The 14,476-nt window shown below is 37.0% G+C and overlaps 2 protein-coding genes across 4 annotated transcripts in view; one reads left to right on the top strand and one right to left on the bottom strand.

Annotated features, from left to right (window-relative positions):
* Positions 1-803: 803 nt before the first annotated feature.
* bcap29 (B cell receptor associated protein 29) lies at positions 804-5,345 on the top strand. Of its 3 annotated transcripts, none has more exons than XM_039660727.2 (8): positions 804-936; positions 1,466-1,567; positions 1,662-1,762; positions 1,843-1,990; positions 2,073-2,208; positions 4,050-4,161; positions 4,797-4,897; positions 5,146-5,345. In XM_039660727.2, the coding sequence occupies exons 2-8, from the start codon at positions 1,476-1,478 to the stop codon at positions 5,179-5,181; spliced, it is 726 nt and encodes a 241-aa protein (XP_039516661.2). In that variant the 5' UTR covers positions 804-936; positions 1,466-1,475; the 3' UTR covers positions 5,182-5,345. The 3 variants fall into 3 exon arrangements, with proteins under 3 accessions (XP_039516661.2, XP_039516660.2, XP_088983420.1); XM_039660726.2 differs by having other exon boundaries at positions 804-940; XM_089127294.1 differs by having other exon boundaries at positions 837-973.
* A 2,417-nt stretch (positions 5,346-7,762) lies between these two features.
* slco1c1 (solute carrier organic anion transporter family, member 1C1) overlaps positions 7,763-14,476 on the bottom strand; it is a 31,615-nt gene continuing 24,901 nt past the window's right edge. The window contains exons 11-15 of the mRNA XM_039660688.2: positions 13,979-14,144; positions 11,567-11,736; positions 9,789-9,853; positions 9,527-9,644; positions 7,763-8,100 (exon numbers count right to left, since the gene is read on the bottom strand). Of these exons, the coding sequence (XP_039516622.2) occupies positions 7,857-8,100; positions 9,527-9,644; positions 9,789-9,853; positions 11,567-11,736; positions 13,979-14,144 (763 nt within the window). The 3' untranslated portion in view covers positions 7,763-7,856. The remainder of the gene's footprint in view (positions 8,101-9,526; positions 9,645-9,788; positions 9,854-11,566; positions 11,737-13,978; positions 14,145-14,476) is intronic.

Here is a 14,476-nt window from a genome sequence, read left to right as displayed (position 1 = left end):
TTGAGCGTATTACTGCCCTCCACAGGTCAAAGTTTGTACTAAATTCTTACATTCAACCAGAAGTGAATTTCAGCTGTTCTTCAAAATAAAGGTCTTGTTTTTTTTTTTTATTTTTTTTTTTACATGGAACATTTGCCAACAAATATCGTGGATCAAAGTCCATATTTTGCTATATTCAACCCAAAATAACTTAAAATAACATTAAAATGTTCTCGCTGCATATTTTATTATGTTGTGACAGTGGGCCATTTCTTATATATTTTTCTGTTATTAAAACGTCTGAATCAATGAGGCTTTAAAAATGTTTTGCCCTCATGTGGTTATTTGTGTGAATTACACCGATGCAAATCGAGTCTAAATAAACTTATGAATGTGTTGCCCTCCTGTGGTGATTTGTGTGAAGTACACCATTGCAAAACATAAAACTGTTGCCCCCTCCTGTGGCGATTTGTGTGAATTACACCGTTGCAAATCGAGTCTAAATAAACATAAAAGTGTTGCGCCCTCCTGTGGTGATTTTCGTGAATTACACCATTGGAAATTCTATCTGCATCAGAACCACAGACTGTAAAAAAAAAAAAAAAAAAATCTGATCTTAAATTTAATAATTTAACATATGTGGAAAGACAAAATAAATAAATGAATAAATTAATTAAAATTGAAATTAAATGAAAAATTCACAAAAGAAGTTTTCATTATTCATCATCATCGTCATTCCCCCATGCAGTATTTTCTGTATTTTCTGAGAGATTATAAATTATTATATAAAGTATTCATTTTTGTCGACAAGAGCTCGTGCTCGTGCGCGATGCAAAGCGCGCGCTTTAATGACGTCACTGGAGTGAGACAGCAGTGCAGCTGTGTTTGTCCGCTGTTAGTTTAGTTTTCCTGAATTGTGTCGTTCGTCTGACATTTCCCTGAAGATATTCTTTAGACGTAGGTGAGATGCAAAACAGATCGCCTTTCTGCTTCTGTGGGTGGTGTCATGTTTTTCATGTTTTCTGATTCTGCTTTTGAGTCTTGCTGAATGTTCATTTCCTGTTCGATCAGCGATAGTATTTAATAACACTTAAGCATCTGAACTACATATACATAATTATATAATCTGCAGTGTTGTCTACTGACTGCACTGTACTGAGATATTATTATCATTATCATCTATAATGTTCTGTGTGTATGTTAATGATGGGTGTGTAAAAACATGAGACGTATGCTTCCTGGTATTGAGTCAAACACAGTGTCAAAGTGTGGAAGTGGAAGAGACAGGACGAGTGTCATTGAACAAGACCTTTGATCCGAGCATTATGCCATAAGTAGATTAACTAAGATTAATAACAGCCTTGATTAATATGGAATTGTGTATTTGTTTTTTCAGTGTTTTATAATCTGGTAAAGCATTTTCTTAACATACATGCATGCATAAATAAAATACTCTTTAAATTTCTTTAATAACTCACTTTTTCAGCTGAAACAAAATGACGTTGCAGTGGACGGCGGTCGCTTCCTTCCTGTATGTGGAAATTGGTGTTCTTGTCATCTTCTGTCTACCTTTTGTCTCTCCACAAAGGTAAAATGTTGCAGAGCCATAACAACTAATCCACTAAATCAATCCATTTGAACGTTTGCCGTTTTTGTCCACTTACTGATGTCCATGTTTGCAGATGGCAGAGGATTTTCAAATGGAGCATCTGGAACCGTCTTTCCCAGTTCTGGAACAAGGGCTTTCTCACCATGATAGTAATCCTCATTGTTCTCTTTCTTGGTATGTCATGTTCTGATTTTAATGCCATGATGTCTTAAAGTGAGATTAGAAATGACCCAAGTTAACCCATCTGTGCGTAGACGCCCTGCGTGAGGTGAGGAAGTACTCGAACGCCGACCAGACCAAAGATGCCAAACTGCACCCCAACATGTTCGACCACATGCACATGAAGCTCTTCCGAGCCCAGAGGAACCTCTACATCTCTGGCTTCTCGCTCTTCCTGTGGCTGTACGTGATCTTACGCGTTTGACATCGCCCGCTGGCAGCTTGTCTTGTGATGTTGACCTTCTATTGGTGCTCTTCCTCACAGTGTCATGAGGAGAGTCATCACTCTGATTAACCAGTTGGCCGTGGCCCTCGGCACCAGTGTTGCTCTGCAGACTCAGGCTGAAAGCGCTAACAAAGCTGCCAAGAAATACATGGAGGACAATGAATTGCTCAAACAGGTTAAAGGCCTTTACCTCATTTTGTGTTCTCGGTCTGATTAGGCTATATTATCACCAAATATTGGGCGCAATCTTTTTGTCAACAATTATAGGAAGAGCTCTAGCCAGACGGGATTTACACTTTGTCGGCTGAAGATCCAAGTTTGGTTTGAAGATGAAAACTTGCTAAGCACAATGTTCTCTCACCATTCCTGATTTCTAACACACACTCACAGCGTTCGGCTGGTTTTGCGTCTGTCGGAGCAGAAATTAAAGCTGATGATCTCCGAATGTTTTCCGGTCGTGTTCACATGTAAATTGCGTGAGCTTATTTCATCCATTAGATTGAAAGATCTGAAAAAGCCCATACATAGACCCTCCGCTCGAAGAAATCAGGACAGAAGACGGATTAAAACAGCAGGTGTAAAAGGGAATGTGTCTCCCTAGTCTACTTGTGTGATCCAATAACGATCGCATAACGAGAGATTAATAAGCGTTTTTTGTCTGAGAACACCACAAGTGTAATAAACACCAATTTATTAACACTTTTTGTTTTTTTTCAAAACACCAAAAAAAGCACAAATATTATTAAAGGTTTTTGGGGAGATTGTTATACCATGCAGTCAAATACATTCACATTAAAGGGAAAGTTCACCCAAAAATGAAAATGATCCCATAATTTACTCATCCTAAAGCCATCCTAGGTGTATATGACTTTCTTCTTATATGACTGCCAAACACAATCGGAGTTATATTAAAAATATCCTGTCTCTTCCAAACTTTATAATAGTAGTAAAGGGTACGATAAGCCCCAAAATTTGATCCATCCATCATAAAAGTAATCCATTTTTGGGAAAAAGAAAATGATCACAACGTAAGGGAGGGTTAAATGTTAATGCATGAATCTCACACAACCTGCACCACAATTCAGCTCAAAATCAGAGGACAGAAATTAGACATTTTTTCAATGAAGATTTTAAAAGTAATACAAACATGTTCTTATTTTCTTTTTGCTAAACTTTTTTTAAACAAACTGTAATGAAATAAAATAAACTTTTTCAGCTAGTTGCCAATGCATCACTTCTTTTCATTTAGTTTAACCTCAGAGATTTCATTTACTTCTAGAAGTACTAAAATAACCTTAAAAATGAAAAAAGTAATGTCAAAAACTACAACTTTACAATTAAAATGAAAACAATCTTTCAAAATATTGACACAAACTATAACAGAATCTTGATACGAAGATAAAAATGCAAAATAGGATTGGCAGATATTTTAAATCTATATTGTTTTGCATGTTTTAAACAACAATTTAAGTTCTTATTTTCTTTTTGCAAAAGAAAATTAAGTTCTTTTTTCTTTTTTTAATTAAAATACAAGGTACTTAAACAAGTACTTGAATTTGAGAGTCTTGGAAAACAGACACATTTACAAAGAGGTACTTGAAAAGTGCTTGACTTATTTAAATGCAATATATGACAATTTTCTTTTCTTTTTTTTTTTAAAACATGCCAAAATTATAATATAAAATATTGTTTAGATATTATATTTTAATAGTATTTGAGCAATAGCCATTTGTAAACTTTGTATTTAATATAATTCAATGCGTTGCAAGTTGTATTTTGGATACCTTATATCTGTAATTTGAGTTCTAAAAAATACTAAAGATAATGTTTGATAAGTGTGATTGTAGTCCTTGAAAACCAAAAAAAGTAGTGTTAAAGTCCTGTAATTTCTTTGTACACTATCTGTAAGACCCTGGACTTCTGCTTTTTGCAGTGTGCTTATTCATGCTCATGAGGGAGGAATTAAATCAATGAGAAATCTTGAGTAACAGAAGGACAAACCGTTGTCTTCCTCAGGCACTGGGCGATCCTAAAGGAGAAGGAGGGAAGAAACAAGATGCAGAAGAGAACAAACTCCTGAAGAAAGAGGTGCAGAGACTGACGGAGGAGCTTCAGAGCAGAACAGACGGTGAACATAGACACTCAACACTGATACTAGATTACAATAACTACGTTTACATGGATGCCTTTTGGTTCAGTCGGAATGAAATCAATCACAGTTTTCATGAACGATAATTAATCGTGTTAATGCACGTTTATGTCACAAGCCATTCTCTATTGGTTCGTTATTTGTTTTAAACAGCAGACTTAATATATATCCGTCTCTGGTCATAATTTGGAGATAACGAGCGTATGAACCGTTTTGCCGGTGCTTATATTTATCATGCAGTAAAACCCCCGTCCAAAAACTCTCATCGTTTGTGAATGAGAGTCTGAAACAAGGACTGGGTGGACTTCACAGTGAAATGGGACTTTTTAGAATAACGGGACACTCATTTAGATGACGCTTTATTCAACAGGAGGAACAGCTCGTATGCTGCGTCAATGTCATTGCACATGCGCAGTTCCTTTCAGTTTCTGTTTTCAATCCGATCAAGCGTTTACATGTTCTCTCGATCGATTACTAAAGGAATAAACCATCCCTTTCAATCTGATCGGATCGATTAAGGTGTCAGGGTCCATGTAAACGCAACTACTTACAAATCAAGTGAATCATCTGAAAAACATCAGCTCTATCAGTTACAGCTGTTTGCTTTTCTGTAGCTCTGAAAAAGTCCAAGTCGGATTTAGACGCCATGAAGAAACAAACTGAAGGACTAACCAAAGAATACGACCGTCTCCTTCAAGAGCACCAGGAGCTTCAGGTAAGACCAACCGGATGATATTATACAAGCAGACATTAACTAAAACCATAAATGTATGGATTTAGTTACTAACATTTTATTTTACTGTGTCCTTGATACATGTGTTAGATGTACCAATCTTGATACTAAGATAAAAATACATAGTAGTATTGGCAGATATTTTAAATCCATATAGTTATTTTTGCTATGGAACTTGACATGACAAAATCCTCGTTAACAACTTGCCTTATGTTTTGTATCTTTTCTAGAATCAGCCGGACAATGAAGACAAAAAGGATAACTAGGCAAGGGGACACAATGGAAACCTGTATGATAATCACTCACCTGGTAGCATGACATCACGTCCTGTCAGGTTACCTGCTCGCCACACATTTGTAGTAGCGGTTTGGCTTTGATACACTTCTTCGTTTTGATGTTTTGATGCGGGGCAGTGCCGTTTTTTCGAAGATCGTCTCCAAAAAACTGTATAGTCTGTATAACTGATGTTTGCATGTTGCATTGTTTTACCTCATGTTGCTTTCATTCGCCTCTGCTTGATTCTCTCCCTCGTTTCATTTCAAAGTGCATATCGATCCAGGCTGTCGTGCAACATCCAGAAACTTCCCACAAACAAACTTGCAAAGTTGAGTCATAGTATCTGTAATATCAGGAATACTTCAAGCATATTTTCACAGCAATATCACCAACAGAAACTAGTCCGTTGGCACAATCCATCAGGTTGCAAGTGGAACATACATTAGAGGCTGCATTAGTCATTTAAATCAACTTTAATTTAGAATAATAAAACCGTGTACACATAAACAACAGAAAATAATAAGTAAACGCGTCACAGGGCAGAGCAAACAGTCTGGTAGTGAGCGGTTAGTGTGTTTGTTCTGGAGTCTGGAGACGAGAGGTAGGTCAGTTACACCTGAGTTCAGTCACTGTTAGTTGTTAAACAAATGCAGACACCACAGAAAAAAGATTTCCCAGTCCAATAGCGACATCCGTCATTTTGAGAAATTTGAGGTAGCTGTTTCTGTGCTATTGATACAATTAAATCTCACAAAACATGTCTAGGCCACATTTCACCACAAAATTAAACCATTTTAAAAAAAACAACATTTTAATTATGTCTCAATTAAGCACATTTTCCCTTCAGTTAAGTAAAAGATTATGTAATACTCACAAACAAATGCCCAGATGCATTACAGTAGAATTAATTTCTTCATGCGAATTATAACTTGCGATTTAGGTTTTAGGAGTAAATCTGAACTGGACATGTTTTTTGTGGTTTACTCTGTTTTTGATGAAGTCTGATTGTTCACCTGTCCTATTCTCCAACATTTAGACTTATGGGAAGATTAAAAGACCGAAAATTACCCAGCGCTGTGAGGCATTAAAAAAAAAAGCGAAATCTGTCGTTTAAATATTGTAATGTGATTTTTTTTACATTTATTTACTAAGAATAAGCAGTCACCCACCGTGTGGGTGTTCGAAAGCGCTGTTTATGATGCACATAAACTCTCGCCTGTCTGATGCGATCATGAGCAGCACTCGAGAGAGAGAGAGGAGACAGGGACATTAGGAGAATACCTTAAATTGCTATGCAACTCTTTGATTAGAAATGTTATTTCTAGATTGTATGGTTGGCCGGTTTGAAATGTCTTAAAAGGGGGATTGTTTATGCATTTACTGTAACGGTATCTTCCTGTCAAATGTGGTCAAATATAGCTTTTTTTTTTTTAATAATAATGTAATATTCTTCAAATGGGTGCGAAATCACCTGCTTAAGTGCCTCAGTGAGTTTACATTTTTGCTGTGATTGTATTTTCACGATTAAAGTGAAGAACGGTACTGTTGTCATTGATGATTGTGCATCTTCCTTTTTAGTAAATCATTTTATTTTGAAAAGAATGTATCTAATCTTTCACATGAATGCATTTTTTTTTTACTTTACACATTATCAGGATATTCACTTTTAAGTATACAAAAACACCAGCAAATAAAAGGATGTACTGCCTAACGTAAAAGCCAGTAATGAATGCCACTCGTTTTATTTGCCTTACAAGTCACAAATAAAAATCCTTTCCTTGGTTGTGGACAAAGAAACATTTTCAACCAGACAACGATTTATACAAGTATATAAAAGAATAATTATTTGCAAATTTGAGGAACAAGTGATTGAACAACCTGAGAATAGACCATGTTGACCTTTTCTTTCTCGCGCTTTTTGTGGGTTTTTTTGGCACAGGAATGCACCCGTTCACACGTAACGACACACACACGCACAACATTTCTCACAGTGACATTGCACAACATCGATCATGAAGATGATTACTTACACACCCACGGTGTCACCCACCTGTTTGCAAGCCCACAGGTTCTGGACCGTTCCTCACGTGTTTGTTAAATGGGAGGAACTGCTGTCAGGTGACATGTAAAAGCACAATGGTGAGCGCTCCATTCCTGACAATACGTTACAAACAAATGAGATGCGATTTGACATCCACCAACATACTCAACCTATAGCCGGCATGGTAAAGCCTATCCATATTAAGCACACAGTGTTGTGGTCAACTGTTTCAGGCATCTATCTGTGTGTATGGCAGAAGAGAAGGTTACAAGCAGACGTGGTCATGTACCCACAAGGTATAATCTTGTTATTCCTTGTAGGGCCTGTGCACGATGATGGCTTGAATGAGAGGAAATCCAATGTTTCCTTTCCTCTAGTAGGCCGTCTGACGTTACGATGCTTCTAAAAGCATCTGCGTTAAATCCAAACAGGTTTGGTGGTAAAGACATTCTTCTTTCTGTTTTTTTTTAACCCAAAACAGCATGTACATTCAAAAAATAGTTCTACTATATCAATATCAAAACAACAGATTTCTTACTTCACATCATTCACATGGGTCCAATAGAAAGTGTAACTCGTATAAACGGGCCCTGTTGCTCCCTGCGCAGGCGAGTACGTCGTGCGTCACAGACGCGTCTCCCGTTCTGGGTCGTAATCTGTGGTTCGCGCCGGGCATTGGTCCAAGTTACCGCTGGTGTTTTCTTCTTTCCTGAGAGCCTGCAGTTCTCCGGCCGCGGCCCCCGTGTCTCCGTTTGCGAGCGCGTTGCGCTCTTGCCTCTGGACGTGCCGTCGTAACACCACCAGCCCAAGCACACACAGGAAGAAGGAAGCTGTCCGTAAGCCCAGCGTCAGGCCCAGATATGCTATCCTGAGCGACGGACAGTCAAAACACAGGATCCACAATTACACACATGATCTCTAAAAAGTTTTTTGTTTTTAATGACCCTACAAGTTTGATCCATCAAAATATGAGGAAATTTTTTTTTAAATATTTTAAACAAAACACTAAACTTGGTTAAGGTACACTAAAAGATATACGGTTAAATTTGTGTTAAAAAAACAAACTGGCTGCTGTGATTGCCAGAGATTCCAGTTTTATAGGATGCCTGTATATAATAACCACATATTTCGTTAATATATCTGCACTGTAAAAATGTTTTTGTAATTTTAATAGGAAAATATTGTAATGCTAAAGTAAAAACATTAGTTAACTAAGTTCATATACGGTGAAAAACTGTAAATGTTTTAACATCACATTACATGCAGTTTTACTGTAAAATACTGCCAATTTGATGGTTTCTGCAAATAAAAACTATGAATTTCCATATAATTTACGATAAGAAGTCCCTGCATTACACATCACATGATTACGGAAATGGAAAAAAATGATCCAATGTTCAAAGTTATACTTGTTATAAAGTTGTACCTAAAAATAGGGCTGTCAAACGATTAATCACGATTAATCGCATCCAAAATAAAAGTTTGTGTTTACATAATATATGTGGGTGCACTGTGTATAAATATTTTGTATATACAACATATATATACACACACACACACACGCATGTATATTTAAGAAATAAAAATATATTATTTATACATAAAATATTTGCATTTATATATAATATAAATTATACATGAAAATATTTCTTAAATATATTAAGTATATAAATTATATTAATTTTTAAAAATTATAAAATTTAAAAATTATATTAATTTTCTTATATTTAAGAAAAAAATATATTATTTATACATAAAATATTTACATTTATATATAATATAAATTATACATGAAAAATATTTCTTAAATATACACAAGCATGTGTGTGTATTTATATATATCAAATAATCATACACAGTGCACCCACATATATTATGTAAAAACAAACTTTTATTTTGGATGCGATTAATAATTGACAGCCCTAAAAAATACATTTGGCATGAAGACAAGTGTTTATGAAAAGTATCATTTGTGCAACTGAATTGTAAACAAACATTTCAGTGTAATTATTATATCTGAAAAACAGCAGTTGAATATAATAGTTTGGGCACTGTTTTCAATTTTAACCTCAAAAATTATAGTAATATGCCGAATTAGAGGATTCCTTGTATAGCATTAGTTGGGAGAATTTTTTTCTTCCTAAATAAATCAAACTATCGGTATCAGTAGATATCATTCGGAGTAATCGGTATCCTACCGACAGACATTTTGCATCAATCCAAAACAAGTTAGTAGTGTTTCTACTTGTACTTATTACAACCCTAAAGCAAACATAAGTGAATCCAGGTGATACCTGTAGGCAGTCGTGTTGTATATTCGACAGGCTCCTCTTCCGCCACATTTCTTGTGACCCCATTTCAGACAGGTGGTGTCTATGATGGCTCCGAAGTATATAGGAGCTGGAATTCCAGCTGCAGAAGGAAAAAAAACAGTCAATACGATACACTATTTGCATCACTCTTGCTTCAAAACATATCATCATTGCCACTCTGACTACAAAATGATTCACCAGAAACGTCAATGTCAGCAGCACCAAACACCAAAGCGTCTCTCACCTAGAGTACGTGTTGTCAGAGTGTGAAAACCCAAAGCTAAGGACTTCAGCTGAGGTCTGATGCATCTGTTGATGAAACAAGAACGGCTATATTAGACATATCGGCCTCATAAGTAACAGCATTTGCAAATTATTCAGCTTGCAAGGTGATGTGTTGCAATGAATATCACAAGTTATATTCATTTTATGCCTGCACAGAAGTGGCATATACAATTACGATAAATTAAAAATATTTTTTTTTTCTTTAAATATGAGTTGAATGATTAAGCCAGAAACATTTATGTAATTTAACATTTATGACAGTAGTGAATGTTGAACAAAAGAGCACATAATGATTTCTATTGACAACTGCAATATGTGCATTACTTTATCCACAGTAAACGTTTGTTTATGCATGCTAACCATGCTAAGGAACATTTATTATGAATATAATAAATAAATACAATGTTGGTTGAATTTATTTCATACAAATTTTATGACGGTAACATCGCTAAAGAAAAGAGAACAGCAATATGCAGATTACTTTATCCAAAATAATTACGTCTTCCCTTAAAAGCAACAGACATTCAGGAATTTTTATTTCCCCAAACTGCCGCTAACCTAATTTAGCCCGAGGGAGGCCGAGCATTCCAGCGGCGTCAGCTGACTGAGCTTTGGGGAAAAGCTGACAGTCCTCAGTGCTAGAGCTTTTCCTTATAAGACAAGTCTGATTACTGAACTTCACAAGCGACCATAAACTTGTCTCGACCGATTTTGCATTCAATCGAGCGACAGTTTTGACTGGCCGACAGCCCTCGACTAAGACGTGGAATAATGAGGGGGAAATCACATTAGCACTGCCGGCACAAGCAGTCGGTTTTCATCTGTAATCTGCTTGAACTGAGGAAAACTAACACATGACTGGATGACCTTTCTCTTTTCAGCCAACGTTCACGAGATATGTGCAAAGCCGCGACAGCTCTTGTTGTGTTCGCTTCGGATAAATGAAAAAATAATCGTCAGACCACGTCTCTCGTTGACATTGAGACGTGGTCTGGGATTTTCTCGTATTCGAGGCGTGGTTTGCGAATGCCCAGAGCCGTTCATTGGGTGCTACGAATGTTTATCAAATGCACCTGTATGTGGCTCATAGCCAATCGTTTCAATTATATCAGATGACGTATGCGAGTGAAAGAAATTAGACGATGGGTCAGATTTATTTGCGCTCTAAACTACTTGGAGCAATAATTAACGCTGCATCGAAAGTTAACTTCACGTCTGCTGCCATGTTTGATCCATAGGTATAGACCATTTCACAAGAAGTAAACAATACTGGTCCAGAAGCACTTCCTGTTTCAGTTTGTAACTGTTTTCTTTATTTCACATGTAAAGAAAACATCTTAAAGATGTTTGTTTAACTTTTTGATTCAGTTTTAAATGTTCTGTTGGTTGTATTTTATCCCAGCTTTTATGTAGTGTTAAAAAACTGAAACAGAAAGTGCTTCTGGACCAGTGTTGTTTACATCTTGTGAAATGGTCTATAAACAAACTGCTTCGGTGTGTCACATAGACGACGTCGTCATCATCTTGCTGCTCTGTGATTGGTTCCGTAGATGAGGTGAAAATTTGGTCCATGGTATCCAGACTGCCTAGCGGCGTGAATGAAATTGCGCTGCGCAAAGGCAGTGTGGGGAAACCCAGGCTAAAAAAGGCCATGAATGAGAACTGGGGTGTTAATATGAGGTTTATTTCCATTATTCCACGTCTGAAGTGAGCTGTCAATCATGGTCAGATATTCACCTGATGAGCAGCATGTATCCCGGCGTTCCGCCCAGTGAGATGATAAAGGAAGTGATGACAGACAGAGCCAGGAAGTAGGGGAAGACTCGATTACAGCTCTCCCTGTTGTTGCATTGGCCCACGCTGGCCGTTTGATTCCTGACTGCTACACAACTGCACTCCTCGAACACCTGAAACACAAACCACACCTTATCAATCGCTATGCGGAGAAAAGAATTGTGGAGAAGATGCTTATATTGTATAGACTTTTTTAACATTTACATTTCACATTTCCCATAAATAAGTGATGCAATTTGTTAATATTTATTTGTTGATATTCGCAATAGTGAGTGTCTGCTGACTTTTAAAAAGCGCCTTAAGACATATCTTTTTATACAGGCTTTTTTATAACATGTTTTAGAGTGATTTAACTGTACTTTATCCACAAGTTTCCGAGGGGCGCTCCTGTAAAAAATAAAGTGGGTGAAACTTCCGGTGACGCGGCGGAAGTAGCATTCCAATGGTATTTTGTGTGTTAGTTAGCGAAGAGGCTAGCTGTTTTTCGGAGAATTATTTTACTATTTAAAGACGCAAATCTTTATGAGAGATGTCGTTACGGAGCTCAGGGACAACATGTGCTGTTCGCGGTTGTATGTATAACCGGATTATATCTAATTCAGTGGCTTAAACGTGATTGTTTTGAACATAAGCCGAAAACGAAATCAGAGTGATTCTGCCAGAGCCCGTCTCTGATCTTGCCAACGACTGTAGTTTCCATCACCTCCCAAAAGACGACGAATCTTCCTGTGTACATTTGTTTAAATTCTTAATGTTCTATAAACTCTATCAGCATGTGTTTGGCTGTTTTCTACTGATGTTACACCTAAACTCAGGATCAAAGCCTGTGTTGACAGAATACCAAATGTGCCAGTTAATGTATTCAAGTAGCACATTCATTTATAATTTTGAATAAACTCCAAAGCACAATGACTAAGTGTGTATTTTTTATTTTAATTGTTTGTCAGCTCGCACAACTGTCTGTCACCATGCCTTGATGAGTATTGATTATTAATAATGTTATTATAATACTCCCAATCAACTACTGTGGAGGGTAAAGGTACTGTTATTTCACCCTTTTTAATTTCGTTGAGGTTGTGTTCCCACATCGTTAGCTAGTTTGGATCGCTATAACTTGAATGACTGTCAACTGTTGAATGAACGAGTGTCAAGCATGTCAAATCGCGCTTTGTTTACTTCCAACCGGAAGTCGCGCCCACTTTTGACGCAAGGCCTCATGGGGCGTAGGAAACTTGTGGATATGTATGCTGTTTGATTATTGTGTGTTTTGATTTGTGTAGTGACCTGTATATTTCTTGTGAGGTGACCTTGGGTGTTCTGAAAGGCGCCATGAAATAAAATGCATTATTATTATTATTATTATTATTATTAAAAGCTTAAAGGGATACTTCAGGATTTATCATTAAAGGGATACTCCACTTTTTTTGGAAATAGCCTCATTTTACAGTTAAACAATTGAGTCTTACCATTTTCGAATCCATTCAGCCGATTTTTTGATATTTAGAAGTATATCAGTAACAAGACAGTTTTTGGTCTCATTGACTTCCATCCTTTGCCTCTTTTGTGTTTGTTTTACGATTGTGTAATCTAATTTGTTCTGCTATCTTGGCCAGGTCTCTCTTGAAAAAGAGATGTTATATCTCAATGAGACAAACCTGGTTAAATAAAGGTTAAATAAAAAATAAATAAATAAAAGTAGCCTAGACTTGTTTAACTACTGTGCTCTGTTACCGGTAGGCGTGGCCTCCCAGGGCAGCAAAGCAAGTGCATTCTGGGAGTTGTTGTCTTTCATCCACACCAGCCAAAACTACATTTCCTGGCTTTTCTCAGTCTAGAAAGCTTCAAATTCAAAAATAATTTCACATTTCATCTACATAAAAGACCCTTTTTAAATACACATTCATCTTTCTAGAGGTGAAGTATCCCTTTAACAGCATTTGATACATTATTGATACATTGACCATAAATGCTTCACTCAAGCTTTAGTCTCTTTAGCAACAGTCTGAAAGGAGAGGACAAAGACACTACATATAACAGATGCTTGAGATATGAATTGGACACAGGATGGGAGGGATTTCTTCGACTAATCAATGAAACTTCACAATATTTAGACAGAACCAACCAGGTTTGCACTCTCAAAGAGAGACGGGGAAGGAAGTTTCAGAGAAGGTCTGAAAATTCAGCCTTTGAGCTGAAGACAAACAGGTTGTGCACACCCTTCGGAGAGCGCTGGGAACACCAGAGTTCAAGGCATAGGGAACACAACACATTGTCGCTCACATTCTTTGATGAGATGGGACAACAAACAGGCGCTATTGTTCCGAATCACGCTCTCGGTTCAGACGCCGCGCTTACCGTGTCTTTTCCAGAGCCGTGGGACGTCCGGCATCCAGCCAGGCAGGGGGAGACGTAGGTGAGCCCGTTGTCGCCGCACACGGGGTCCCAGTTTGCTTCAGGACACTGACAGCCCGCGTTGCAGGCCGCTAGCAGAGAACTGTCCACTTTGTAAAGACTTTCCGTCCTGTATTCAAAGGACAAGGAGCAGTTCTTAGTTCATCCGGCTTTTATCATTTTGCTACCAGTGAAAAGTTTGGATTCATTATGATTTCTCTTTTTTTTATGTTTTTGAAAGAAGCTCAAACAATAAAAAACTTCCTATGACAACTTTTTTTTCTACATTGATAATCAGAAATGTTTTTGAGCAGCAAATCATCATATTAGAGTGATTTCTGCAGGATCATGTGAAACTGAAGACTGGAGTAATGATGCTGAAAATTCAGCTTTGATCACAGGAATAAAAATAACATAAAAATAGAAAAGGTATTTTAATTGTAAAAATATTTACTGTGTTTT

Source organism: Pimephales promelas, chromosome 24 (assembly GCF_988280905.1).
Source record: "Pimephales promelas chromosome 24, fPimPro1.hap1.1, whole genome shotgun sequence".
NCBI classification, from domain to species: Eukaryota; Metazoa; Chordata; class Actinopteri; order Cypriniformes; family Leuciscidae; genus Pimephales; species Pimephales promelas.
Note: the sequence above shows the minus strand (reverse complement) of the source record. Positions and strands in the feature narration are given on the sequence as shown.

Bases quoted from the DNA above. Each gene is read 5' to 3' on its own strand.
- bcap29 (XM_039660727.2), top strand. From the start codon at position 1,476: ATGACGTTGCAGTGGACGGCGGTCGCTTCCTTCCTGTATGTGGAAATT. The intron at 1,568-1,661 runs GTAAAATGTTGC...CCATGTTTGCAG, and splicing joins CCTTTTGTCTCTCCACAAAG to ATGGCAGAGGATTTTCAAAT. The intron at 1,991-2,072 runs GTACGTGATCTT...TCTTCCTCACAG, and splicing joins TTCTCGCTCTTCCTGTGGCT to TGTCATGAGGAGAGTCATCA.